At 37.8% G+C, this 14,567-nt stretch overlaps 1 protein-coding gene across 2 annotated transcripts in view; it reads left to right on the top strand.

The window, feature by feature from the left end:
- The window catches only part of SPAG16 (sperm associated antigen 16), a 1,224,108-nt gene that overhangs the window by 244,989 nt on the left and 964,552 nt on the right, over positions 1-14,567 (top strand). For both annotated transcript variants that reach the window (XM_019523400.1, XM_019523399.1), the window contains exon 10: positions 2,834-2,964. In XM_019523400.1, coding sequence (XP_019378945.1) covers positions 2,834-2,964 — 131 coding nt within the window. The remainder of the gene's footprint in view (positions 1-2,833; positions 2,965-14,567) is intronic.

The raw sequence follows: 14,567 nt of genomic DNA, 5'->3' as shown, positions 1-14,567 counted from the left end.
CCATGGGAGGGGGCTGGAGGAGTGGGTAGGGGATGGGGCCCTGCTCGCTGCTGCCACACCCCCACCGCTGGTGCTGCTGCTGCCACCTGTTTGATTGAGAGGAGATTCAGCCCAATTCGGGCTTCAAAATGACCAAATCAAATCAGGACAGTGATTTGAATCACCAAATTGAATCACTGTCCCTCTGAATCGGCCAAATCCAAAGTTGAATTGAATACTTGCTGCTTCTCACAGGCCTCCTTACAAGTACCATTTTTAGAAGTAAAGTTACACCGATTGCTACATAGCTGTTTCTGCATAGAAGCATGTTAGTTTAACTTGAGGAAGCAATTAAAAATAATTTTCTTCTTCATTTGCAGCAGAAATACCATATTTACGTGAGTACAAAATGAGGTTTTCCCCCCCAGTTGGTATGTGGAAAAGCCCCTTGTATTATAACTGCATACAACAAAATCTCACAAAATACATTTGTCTATCATTAAACTGCTGCCAAAAACAGCATGTGATCAGTAATGAAAACCAACTATGAAGCTGAGTAAATGAAGCCAACACTAAGCATGGTCCAAATTGAGCAAAAGTACTGATGGGAACCTACCACAAGAACAGGTTAATGCAACCTGTGGTGGGCCAGCAGGGGGTGCTCCTGCACTGAGCCACCGAACTCATCATGCCTGACCACCTTCCAGGCTTTGAGTGCCTTCCGGGGGCTCCTCACGTCTGGCTGACCCCCTTCCTGGAGCACACCCACAAGCCTGGGGGTAACACAGCCACAACCCAGAGTCTGGATTGATCCTGGACTTGTGCCCTCTGGGAAACACAGACATAGTAGTCCTTGAGGGTGCTTGACCCACTGCAAGAACTTGGGGTGCTTCCCTCAGTCTGAAGCACAAATAGTGGTCTCCCTTAGTCAGCTGAACCAAGGGAACCCCAAGGCATAGTCTTGACCCTCTCTCAATCAGTTTCCCATGCTAGGTAAAAAGGAGAAATGTAATGGTTACAAGGAGTAGGTTTGGAATAGAGTACAAGGTAGAGCTATATCAGAGAAATACCTTAGAACAAACAGTGGCATGGTAGCCTTTGATTATACATCCGTGTTACTGCAAGCTATATATCTAGTTAGATCTCAAGTAGCTTACTCACAAGAGTCATCCAGAGGCAGGTGGAGATTTCATCTGGAGGCAAACAGCTCATCGACCATGAGTTTCAAGAGAGAGTTTCAGATGGCCCATCTTCTCTGTGATCATGGCCACTGCCCCTCCTCCTGGGCAGTTCTTAATTTATATAGATCTTATGACCTCATTTACCCGATCCAGTGAAGGCCAGCAGCTGTTGGCTGCTAGCCAACAAACTTGAAATGCATCACTGGTTGACAGGTAGACTGGCAGGGTCTCTAGCCCCCTCCCAACATTGCATTTAAGCCCCCCACCCAAGTATGTGGGGGGCTTAAACTCCCTATTTAAACCCAGTCATGTGGGCAGAGGGAGCAGGGTTTTCTTCTCCCTCTGGAAGGTATCCAGCTCAGGTTACAACTCAGGGTTACCTGAAGTTGATGGGGCCAGAGGTGTCTTCCCTCTGCAGTGACCATGATAACCAAATTGTCAGGTGAAGTCAGACCAGGTTGCCCTGCACCTTATGTGCATATAAATTTTTGGAACATCCCAGGACTTGTGACAAGAACATCTAGTTCCAGTCATGACTAGGGGCTTATTAGCACATGGATCCTTTGTGGGAGGATTCAAAGCAGACCTCCAATAAGTAGATTCTATACCTGGAAAATTATAACAAATTTATAAATATTCCATATATAAAATTTAATTTTGGGGGGTTGTCTTACAATCAGGGTCATCTCCTATTTGAAAAAATATAGTAATACATGAAATCCTCGCCTCACTCATCTTAATATGAGTTTTGCCATTCACTTCACTGGAGACAGGATTTCACCCCATATTCCTATTTTCTCAACTGAAATCATATTTCCTATTCCTAAGTATTGCTATCTCTTGATGGTTCTACATTTATATATTTATTCAGGAAACAGATCCTTAGTGATTTGTATTAGATTGTAAATCAATCTAATATACTTTTTAAAAACTCAGATGTGTCTCTGGTCCACAGACTTTCTCTTAAAGAACTTGCAGTCTAAAAAGACAAGTGAGAAACCTAGAATATGGGAGAGAGTTAAAACACAAATATTGTGAATGCTTCCACACACTGGCATCAGCATACCTGCACAAATACTCTGCATTCTTTCATTCTGCATTCTTTATATTATTAATCATGGTTTTAGTGTATCTATGCCTGAATTTACAGTTTTAGTGAGTGCAAATGAGCCTCAGTTGGCTAAAATTTGTCTTCAAAACTCTCTATATTAATTAATATCAGACTCTATATTGCTCTGTAAAATACCGGCCTGGGTTAGCTTGTTCCTGAAACAGTGATTCATTATTCAATATGAAAAAAGATCAAACATTTGGAAGTTCTCTCTAAGTTTACGGGCAAAAATTATGTAGGTTGGCAAAACAGTTCTCACTTTACCCATAAATCACAGATCAAAAGCTACTTACATAAAATATATACATCTGTTTTTTTTCAGATTTAGGAAAAAAGAAAAGGTTTTAATTTTGTTTTTAACAATTGCTATTACTTTAGTTTCTGGACAGTAATCATTTGAGCTCTTATCTAGAACAAAACTATGGTGATGTCATTGTTCAGAAATTTTCTCAGAGCACTTTGTGGAAAAAGTAGACAAAATATATTAATAGGTGATTTGTTGCATGACCTTGTGCAGTACCCCCCCAAGAATTAGTCACTGTATTTTCCTTTTTTCCCCTAGGATTCAGATTTCCCTGTAGATACTCAAGTGAACCCAAACCTTGCTCGCGTCAAAGAATGTACACGACCATTGAAATCTGGATTATACACGCTAAGCAACACTTTAAGAGTGCATGATCTAGCAGTGAGCTGGTAGGAACCATTAATAATTTATTCCATTTACTACTGTACTTTTGTATAAGTATAGAATTTTGTTTGACCAGGTCATAGTTAGGGATTTTCTTCTAGAAAATGTTCACACTATTATTTATGCCAAAATGCTGTTCTTACTCAAGCATCCTAAAACAAATTATGCAAGATACTCAATGGGTATGCAAACCAAGTGGACTGTACCAAATTGTTGACCAGGAGACATAAACTCTTATTTATAAGATGTATACATTTTCACTGAGGTTCCTATGCAATTTGTTTACTGTACAAATCTAATTTATATTTCTTTGATGTAAATCTAGAATGTGTCTATTGAATCCAATGGGTTTCCTCCACATACACTGTTTTACTAGTGGTTAACAGAGATCAGAATATGTCCTGTAAGAAAAAAAATACTACCACCAATTAATTTTATATTTCTCAGTGCCCTTTGCGCCTCTAATGTCCATTCTGTAGTAGTGTTTTCAGAATCAAATGAAAGTAGACATTCTGAGAAACATTCTTAATATATGTACATTACAAATAGTCGAAAGTAAGACATAAGTATCTATATGTTAATTGAGTTTGCCTTATACAGACCTTTCACTTTTATGATAGCTCCATATAAATATTTTAGGAACATACATCTGGCTTTCATGGAAATAAAAACAACAGCTCTAGCTTGCCAAGAAGGAGGAACTCAAATCTGCTTGAGGCCACTGTTGAGCTGTTTACATTGCCTAGTTGCACATCTTGGGTGTACTCCATCTAGAAGTTTATTTCTTCAGTGGTGAACCCATGATTGGAAGGAACATTATAGACATGGCTTTGTTTCTTCTCTTGAGGAATATATTCTCAAAATATTCCTTGATTTTTGTCTTGGCACTTTGTCATGCTACAAAAAGAGCGCTATGAGGGTATGCACACATTCAGAGTCCCCTGGCTAGAGTTCTATGAAGTCATTGTGAAGGCATTCCGTGGCATGTCCTCTAGCCAGGGGCTTTTGGGGACTGCTAATTTGCACCCCAACTCCAGGGGGGGGACTGTCAATGAGCCCAATCTTTGACAGCCTGAGCTCTTTCCCTGCAGGGAGTGGAGGCCTGTGTTTGCCAGGTGTTGTTGCTCCCAGCAGGGAAGAGGGCTGCTTCTGGGCAGGCTGTCTTTCATAGCTGCTGCTCCAGGACCCACACTGGGATTGGACCAGAAGCAGCAGCCGTCAAAGATGGCACTCCTGGTAGGGGAGTGGGATGAGTAGAGCTGCTTTTCTTATACCACAGGATCTGCATTTGACAGTTGCTGCTGCTGTCCATTGCTCCAGAGTGTAGCTTTTGGCTGTTTTTAGTGCCTCTGCTGCAGGGGTAACCATCTCTGTGGCTTCACTGGTAGAAACAGCAAATGAGGCTCTGCGGCAGTTCCTTGGAAAAAGGAAGGGATGTAGCACTGCAAGATGCTGGGGGTGCAAGAGACCCCCAGTGTCACATTGCAACTGTCCATACCTTACATGTTGCAGTGCAAAATGTAGCATTACAGAAAACAGGAACTTTTCTGTGATGGATCTTTCATTTTCTCTACTCTAAGTCATCTTTTTGAGGCTGCTAAGGATGCAAACACTGTTCTGTAACAGGCATTCCAGCTACAATACAGTGGTCTGGATGGACTCTAAATGCCACAACTCAGTTTTAACTGCCATAGTATAGGATTGTACAGGATGCATTGAGGGTTAGGGTGGAGGAGTGGCTAAGCAGTCCTCCTTGATTTAAAAAAAATACCTTCCATTTAGCAGATTTGTTTTAGTATCACATGCTAATGAAAATGTTATTTAAAGATGACTGTAACTCAAGTTCTACTAGACTGATTTATAAATGTTTTCTTTTTTTACAATTTAATTCATCTTATTTCCTTGGGTCAAAAATCAGAATTAGACTTTTAAATTTAGATTAGTTTAAGTGTGCAATGACTTGTAAGCTTTGACATTTAAGTGCCTGCTAGTTGGTGGATGAGAAAGAGTAAACATTAAAAAGTCATTTTTGAAAATAGGTTACAGCTAATAGCAAAGTCTGGAAATTCCTGATGAATTATCTATACATGTTTTTTGGTAAATGAGATTTTGAAAAATGCCAGGAGATTTCATTTGCTACTCATAGATCTTTCATACTTGTTATACATTGTCCACACCACAATCAGAATGCAGGTGCCTTGCGTCTAAATTTTTGAGGCTAAGAACAGATTGTCTTTTCTCACTTAACTTTATTCAGTTCATGTTAAATCCAATAAATTTAATACACAGGTAGATTGTTTTAATTGATATAACAGTTTGATGATATGGTGTATTTTATGTCAATTTAGAGCTTTTCAAACTAGTGTTAGAAATATTGGCAAAACATCCAGTTAGTTTATGGAAATTTGTTGTATAAATAATATACAACCAATAGAGGTAAAATATTTTGGTAACAAAAGGGGTTGTTTTTATTTTGCTGTAATATTTCAGTGTGTAAACTTATAAAACAATTTTACATTGATGAAAATGAATGTGAACTTACTTGGGTGAATACCAAAAACTTGTGACAAACCATTATGGTGCTCATCAAATTTTTGACCTGGTATGATGGATTTTGGTTGATCACATGAATGGTTACTTCCTGCTCTTTGGCTCAATGATCATATTGCATATGGCTGTTCAAAATGTGTTAACATTTTGAATCTTTTTTTGTTGTGTGGCTGCCCATTACAAAGTATTTCAGGTCCAGATAGAAAAAATGCTTGGAAGGGCAAGTAACTGTGTTGCTGCTTTGTACAGCCTGTACTACAGGATTACTTATATCGCTTGTCCAGAAGAGTACTGCCAAGATTTTAGGAAGACAATATGCCTGCCTCATGATATCCAGTAACACTGGTAGGGAGAGTGGTCTATACACAATAGATATATTGTGGGACAGGAGGTTAACCATTATTTCACGTGGAAAGATCACCATAGGTAGGAGAGACACCAGTTGTGTGAAAAATAGAGAATTGTACAGTCTGGGTTGGTTTTCAGTAGATTCTGGTAGGTTGAACAATAATCCAAATTAAACCTTTACGGTTACCCTATCACTTGATTTATTTATATAGGATACCTAGACAGCAGAGAGGCAGGCTTACTGTATGGCTTACTCTTTCATTTGAACTAATTATGGTAAGTCTAGTTAATGGCTTGCTTTCATATATGATAGCATTTTAACATGTAAAAGTTTCCTTCATAAGTAACTTTTGAATGTTAACATCTGCATTAAGCTACTCTTTAAAAACACCTCCTGAAGTGTAATGTTTTAGGAGACTCTTCTACCAGAAGAAGATCTGAAAAGTGGAATGTGGTGGTGGCAGAGAGCCCCTCTGTATGCATCCGACAGCCAAGACAGCAGGTTTCAAAAGCAGGTGTGACAGGATCATTGTATCCCCCTGTTTCCACCCCTGCCTCTTTTGTGTGTTTTTCAGGTATCCTAAAGTGGACCTAGTGGAGAAAAATTATAAATATAATAATCCAGGTGGCCTCTTTCCTAAACAGTGCCTTTTGCAAGTTATTGGAGGCATTTTTCTAGATCAGTATATCCCTTTTCTAGTTCTTTTAGTTTTAGGAGATATACTGAAATGTACTAGAAATCCAAAGTACTTTCTACAGTTAAGAAAAAGGATATCACAGTTTAAGGATATAATGCCATTTGAGAAAGCAATTTACTGAAATAAAAATACATTGGATGATTTTATACTTATTTTGAAACACTTAAGAATTTGCTTGTAACATAACTGAAAGAACAAAGCAGGGAGAACACTTATTTAACTTCAGATAATACTGTAAAATGTAAGCTTACATATAGAAATAGTGACTTAAAATGAGGGTGAGTACTGTTTCTTCAAACAGTATAGGTATTGCTTTGGTGAAGTCAATATTTTTATAAGAAAATTAGAAAATGTAAATATAGGAAATGGTGGATCGATGCAGTACCATGATGGTCCAAGAGATATGCAAGAGGCAAGGATTTCTTGTGGGTGATAGCTTTTATTGGACCGAATACATGGTTAGGATAGACTTAGACAAGGTTTCAAATACAATGAATTATTTTTCAGATCCCTTATCTAAGTCTATCCTAACCATGCAGATTGTCTGATTAAAGATATCACTTACAAAAATCCTCGCCTCCCTTAAATATAAGAAATGAATTTTAAAGTATCACTATCAAAATTTTAAAAACTACAAGCTTTGGATTTAACACCAAACTCCTTATTCCCTTGTAAACCCCTTTACTTGTCTCTTGAATCATATGGTCTATACTCTTGCACTACTTGAAAAACTACAGGTCTTAGACACTTAAATTAACAAGAATTCTTTCAAGGTAGTTGCTGCTGTGTCCTCCAGTGTTTCTGTTGAAAGGGACATCATATCAATGAAAATGGGAAAAGAAGTAATTGAAAACAAACATCACTTTGTTTAAATATTTCTTGTAAAGTGTCTTAGCACATGATAATCTGACATTCATTTCCAAGAGAATGAAGGAAATTGTAGCTTGCAACTGTTCTTGTCTAAATTACTAGTATTGTAGCTATTGATTTCTGAGATTTGCAATGCTCCCAAAATCCAACAAATTATGAAATTCTGTAAGCCCCAACTTTCATAAATCGGTTCCTGATCTGTATTATAGAAACCTAAATAAAAATGACATCATTTTCAAAAACTAAATTTATGTAAAAGTATGGTATGATATGATATTATTTAACAACTGTCTGTTTATATGACACTAGAAACGGAAATCAGGGTATATTTCTACTTGGTATAAGTATACTACTTTTGCAATATCATAAAGCCAATGTGGGCTTAACTGACTGTAACAGGGGCTTGGGTAGAGGCCTCATTACTAGGATAGCCTCGGAGGCAGAAGACCACGGGGAGCACGCTACGCAGGTGAAGGAACTTGCACACCTAGGGAAGATCAGGATAATTAAACCCGCCACCGCCTACAAAAGCCCAGCTCTTAGGGACAGTACTTTGCTCTCAGGCACCGGAGGTGGAGACCACAGATGAAGAGAGAGAGGAAGAGGAGGAGGCACAAGACCCCAAAGGGAGTCGGGGACCAGTGACGAGAATAGCTGCGATCCACTGGTAAGGAGTGGGGGTACCTACCCAAAGCCCGTAGATGGCACGGGCAACTAAGGGAGGATCCAGGGGACCCTGCAGAGCGGAGTGGGAAGAGAAACACCGCGCAAAGGACCCTGGGGCAGCGCACAGAGGGGAGAGCCTTGCAGAGCCATTTGCCCCACCAGGCAGCCAGGGTGTGTGGTGGGCTCAGCCCCAGGCGTGGAGGGATCACAGCAGAGATGCTTCTCTGCCAGACACCTGATTGAGACAGCTGAGACACACCCCCGTCAATGAGGTAACTGGCAGTGAGAACACTGTACAAGCCAAAAGTGACTAAAACAGCTGAGAGACGCACCGATTTAGGTGTTAATTAGAACAGCCATACCACTCCCTCTGCTAATGAGGCAATTAGCAGGGAGGAAACCACAATGTAACCCTTATACCAATAAAGATAGCACCAGGAAGTTAACCATCTGGGTGGTCTGTGGTGTGTTCTCACCCTCAGGGATAAACACTGAACATTTTTTCCTTTCAATCAAAGTCATGGCAGGAGAGCTCTGAGGGGAACCAGGAAGGACATAGTCACCCTCTTACAGTGACACAAGTAATATTTATTCAGTGGAACTCATGTTTGTGAATAATATTTCAAGAAAGTATGGGAGTCTTCTGCTAATCTAAACATCTCCCACTGGTTAAGTACAGACAGTCAAAAAGCCCAAGGCTGAATTGATTCAATCTTTGCAGGTTAGTCTAAGCTGCATAGATAGAACCCATAAGTAAGTGAACAGACATTCACTTTTGATTCCAGAAATGCGCTAGAGCTTGCTTCCCTGCTTCACTTAAGCAGACTGCTTGGGCTAAGGCTAGCCTCCCCACTCTGCAAGGAGGGGTTTGTGGAGGTGGTCCAAAGCATCCTGGGATGCTGGGGGACTGTGAGTTAATTTGAATCTGAAGGGGATCTGGGACAGAAGTTCAATAAACCAGTTTAACCTAAACCAGTTAAGTCTGATACTACACCCATCCAGGTGTATCTTAAACTAGTTTCAGTTATTTTGAAAGCAATTTACGTGCACTGAACTTCTGTTGTGTTACAGATGTGAACCAGTTTATGATCACTTATACCAGTTTATGTGTAATTCTGTCCCTAGCCACTGGTTTCTTTCCTTCTGTATCAAGTTCAAACTTCGCCAGTGCCTTTGCAAGCCTCCCAGTCATTCCAGCTGTATTACAAACCATCTGAGATACAGTTGCCTAACCCACTTTCCTCCTTGATCTATTTGTTTCCTCAGGCTGTTCTTTCATGTAACCTCAAATAATTGACACAACTTATCCTGTATTATATTGTGTTCACTTGTGCACTTAACATGCCAGCCCAAAGGCCCATGGAATATGTCACCCAGTACTGGTGACCTTGAATGAACAACATCTTGGAGGGCTGAATTTAATCCATACTTTTGAATCTGGAACTATTTGAGATAGATATTTGAAATTCCATGTACAATTAGGAATGGTATAAACCAAACAATAATAGCATGAGTATCCTATTTTTTTTTTATTATTTGACATTATTGTGATATTTGGATGTAAAAGAATCAAGATCACTTTTTCTTTCTTTGCTTTTAAACTCAGAAGCTTTTGTCATGACAACACTGGAAAACTGGTATACTGCAATATCCTAATATTATTTTTATCTGTGGTTTGGTTTTTTTTCTGTGAGCACACCATCCATTACAGTACCTTATTTAAAGCTAGTTGGTAAATTTGGGCTTGGGAATCAAGTATCACTGTATTGCTTTTGAATCATACCTTTTACATAACCTTGTAAACATTACAGGAAGCATTTTATGCTGTTGATTGGCAGTAACATTTATAAGATAGACTGCCCAATATCACGCAAAATATATATTTAAAATGTGTATTTACATTTTTTAAAGATATTATACATTATTCCTGTTTACTTGTAATTGTGTGGTCTTAAATGATTTCAGCCTTGCATGATATTTTATAATAGCTAAGAATAGGAAATCTAAATGGCTTTATGTGGGTAGTGTAGCAGTATGAATTTAGAGATGATAATAAAGCAAAGCAAATACAAAGGATTTAGTGAGATTATCTTGGCTTTCCTGATGGGCTCCGTCGATGATATTTTTCTCTTTTAGGATTAACTCATCATTATATCTTATTATACTAGGCTTTCCCACTATTATCAGTGGTTTCCAGAGAAGATTTAAAAAACTTGTCTCCTTGGGAGCCAGGAAAGCTGACCTCCTGCAAAAAAAAAAGGTCAGAGAGAACTGAATCACACCAGTGATTATTATAATCGCACACAAAAAAATGCAAATGAAGGCTCCAATCTTATCATGCGTGATGTAGAGGCACTGAGCCTGATTATAAGTCATTGCATGATCGAGACCTCTGTACCCTATTATCCCCTTCTACCTCCTGTGCAGGGGAGAGGGAATTGTCTGCATCAGGTGAGAGTTTTCTCTGGCAACGTGACTGCTTTCTGTGGAAGAAGAAAGGGATTCTGGTCTCTTACCTGTTGAAAATTCTTACATCAACAGGAAGTGACAGCATCCCCAGTTCTATTAGTGCCCAACGTTAGAGGGGACTTGGAAACTGTTTCCACTAGCTTGTGCTTTCTTCATCCATGAGTCTTTGGAGAAGAATCTGGAGGTTCTCTTGCGCCATTTCATACAACTCCTTAAAAATAAAATGTAAGAAAGGAGTTAGATGTTTTGTAGAATCTTATATTTTATATAATGCCATTCATATAACAAATTCAAGTTGGAAGTCTAAAACTGAAATTAGAAAGGTTAAGGGTTAATTAAGGTACTGAAGCACCTTTTTTTGAACTGTATGATTTCTTTTCTTTTGTGTTATGCACTTTTGTTTTGACATTATCATATTAATCATTATTTCATTTCATTTTGTTATTGTATACATCAAGAAAATTTTACTAGGTCATTTTGCTCTCCTATCTAATAGCTATACAATGCCACAAAAGGCATAAATGTGAAACTTCCAAATGAAAAGTGTTAAAAATGAAATTTGTTAAAAAGATTTGACTGAGGAGAAAAACTACAGAAAGAACCAAAGTGTATTCTTTCTTTCTTTCTTTGTCCATGAAGGAATCATTGCTTTGAATCATTCTGATGATAAGTTGGTATTATTTTACCAATATGGTGTATTATCTAGTGCTTTACATTTGTATTCAAATCTAGTAATGTGTGATGACAAACCTTATTTACATGTTGTTTTTAATACTTTTAAGTGGAACCTACTGACTTCTTGAATGTTTAGTATGTTTACACAGTGTTTCCCTATTGCTTATGAGAAGACTGGAGAGAGTTTTACGATTCCTGTTGCTTTTCACTAACTGAAATAGTGAAAAAAAAGTTTCTGGGCATTTGGAATATTTCATTTTGCTTGAAGATGCATCATTTTTTTTTATTTTATTCATTTTAATTATGATCATGTTAAATGTATAGTCAAAAATAGTTTCAAACTGGAAAATCAGAATTTTTGTTTCAAAATAGTTGAAAGAAAAATATTTTTACAATTTTGAAACTTGACTCTTTCTTACAAAAAACCTCCATTCTGTTTCAAGAAATCAGCATTTTCTGAGGAAAAGAACAGTTTGTAAAATATTCCTGAGCAGTTCTATCTTGAGTGTCTTCTTTTGTTAGCTTCTAGGTAAAAATGTACATTTTACTGAATCCTGATATATCAGTGATGGCATCTTGTGGACAATGAGGAAAAGCCCAGTTTTTTTAAATCCCTACTTAAAAAATGTTTTTGATCATGATGCCTAGAAAACCTTGGTAACAGTCAGGTTGCTGCCATCCTCAGGCCACTGCCGTTATGTGGCCTAATGTCTTATTTTTCTTTGTGTTCTTTTTATCTGCATTCATCTGTTTTCTCTCATCTTACTCTTGGATCCTCAGTTCTTTGAGTGACCGATTGTCTTTTTGTCTGGTATTGCACAGAACCTAGCACCTAGTACAGTGATTAGGACTTCTAATAAATAAAATGTAATAATTATGGGTATTACATTTTGAAATTTTTGAAACATTTTGACTGCCCTCGTTTCATTTCAAGGCTGTTTTGAAGCCCTTCTTTCATTATGATTTTGTTGTTTTGAGCTCGAAATGAGTCAAAACAATGTCAAAACAAAACAGCCAGTGAAATTTTGTGTAGCCCTAATTTGTAGTTATTGGTAAAAGTATACAATAAAATTGCATATTCTAACTTAAACACAATATTGAACATAATATATATATATATATATATGATGACACAAAAATAAATACAACATAATACTATAAAATAATAGAATAAAAATAAAAACAGTGAATTTATTTGATTTTGGCCCTTTTTCTTTGTACAAGTAGTGGAAATATACCCATGCAGTATAAGATAAGTTATAAGTTGTTAGAGAGGAGCCAATCAGTTTTTTTCTTCGTTAGCCCTGTGCTTAAAGTTTTTTGCTAATGGAGAGATCCATTTCCCTCTTATTTCTTCAAAGATTGAACAAGTCCACAAATATTGATTTTTTAGGTCAACTATTTCATCCTTCCTGCAAGAGCATATCTTGTCCAAATACAAGATCCGGCACCACCTCTCCATGACAACTGCAGATCTCAGCTGCAGAATCACAACCTCATAATGGCTTCTTGTTGTTTGTAGTTTTGTATTCTAGAAAAATGGATTTCTAGTCCAAAAGAGTACTTGATTAATTTGAAGAAAGGGGAAATTTGAGAAAATCTCACTGCCTGCCTATCTGTCTATATGCTGGCATCTTTAATTCTTACATTTATTTCTTGTTTTAAATATAGGGGAAATATTGGGTAGGTAACCATATAAATATTGGGTCACATTTCCCAGGCCATTTTGTCTGGGAGAGTATAAATGATAGTTAACTATTCAAATAAGGGTTTATTTGGAAAAGAAGAGGCTTCTACAATTATTTTTATCTAATAATTTAGAGTTACTATTTGAACTAAAGTGCTCACATTAAGTAGCCGCATTTCAGATTGCATGAGCCCCCAGATTGTAGAGTTTGGTAGAGCTAGAAGCCATGTTAAAAAGTAATTCGATTTTTTTTCTATTTTGGAATGAACCGTGTAGTCAGCACTCCTTCTGCTTCATACAACAGAGTCTTGGATTTAGCTATGTACCTTGGATTTAGCTGTGTTTATTTCCAAGCTATTTGAGATACAATATTGTTGAAAAGCATCTAATATCCTTTGGAGGCCAATCCAGGATTGTGACATTAACAACACATCATCTGCATAAAGCGAGAGAAGGATAGATTCATTCAATATTGCGGGTGAATTGAATTGATTCCCTGTTAGCAAGTGTTTTAGATCATTCAGAAATGGATTAAATAGTAGCAGAGCAAGCAGACATCCTCGTCATACTGCTGACTTAGGAAACTACTGGACAGTGCACCACCAATCCTATAATGGAGTTTAAATGCTGTACTTGAATGGTAAACAATGGTTAATTGTAGGAGAGTTTTTAAAATTTTATTGAATATAAATGAAGGAAAATTGATAAGCAGGGGTATTTCAAAGAGTAGGTCTAATAAAAATGTAATCCTGAATAGTAAGGATATTTCTTGTTAAATATTTGTATCAGAAGAGCAAATATGGCCTTTGGTTTTCCTACATGGAAATAACTCAGGGAACTAAAAACTATACAAATACTGATTTATTAGTTCCTCCTTTTTTTAGAGGAAGGGTATTTCCTTCTAGCCTCAATGGATGTAACAGTCGTTTCTGAACCATGCCATTCTTTCCTTGTTATAGGGGCTAGGATATTTTGCTTGCATATTTTGGGTTTAATATCCTTTCAGTTCAGAGTGTAGTTTATATATACAATAAATGCCATCTGAGACTGTAAAGGCTGCTTTGTATTCTTTGCAAGCATATCATATATAAAGTGCAATAGAATATTGTTTGCTTCTATATACCAAGCTTAACATTACACTGATGATATGACCTTCAACAGTCTACCTTTGAGGAGTCTTTATAAGGCTTGATACAAGTTTGAATCATATGGCTATAGTTTTTGCCTTCCAAGACTTGCAAGAAACAATTTATTTGCCTAAAAAGTAAAATCTGAATATAGAAATGTTTGGGGAAAAATTTAGCTGATTTAACACCTGTATATTAGGGTTGGGTGAAGCTTTGGGTGGTGATTCAATTCAGAGGAGATTTGGCCTGATTTGGTGGCTGAACCTCAAAATCTGAATTGAATCAGGTGACCAATGTAAAGGTCCAAATCGATTCAAAGCTCTCTGAATCTTCAGAAAACATTCAGAGAGCTTTGGTGATTCAGGCAGTCCCTGGTGGCTGCAGCAGAGAGCTGGAGCTGACTCCAAGCTGGTAAGTACTAGGGGCAGGGGAGGAAGGACAGGGGGAGGGGACAATGGGGGGACCCCTGCCAGCCCCCCCACTCCCCCAGCCCCCCCATGGGTGCCCCACCCAGGCCA

Source organism: Gavialis gangeticus, unplaced genomic scaffold (genome assembly GCF_001723915.1).
Source record: "Gavialis gangeticus isolate Ggan-Ray unplaced genomic scaffold, GavGan_comp1, whole genome shotgun sequence".
Lineage (NCBI taxonomy): Eukaryota > Metazoa > Chordata > Crocodylia > Gavialidae > Gavialis > Gavialis gangeticus.
The sequence above is the reverse complement of the archived record's forward strand: the minus strand, read 5'-3'. Positions and strand labels throughout refer to the sequence as shown.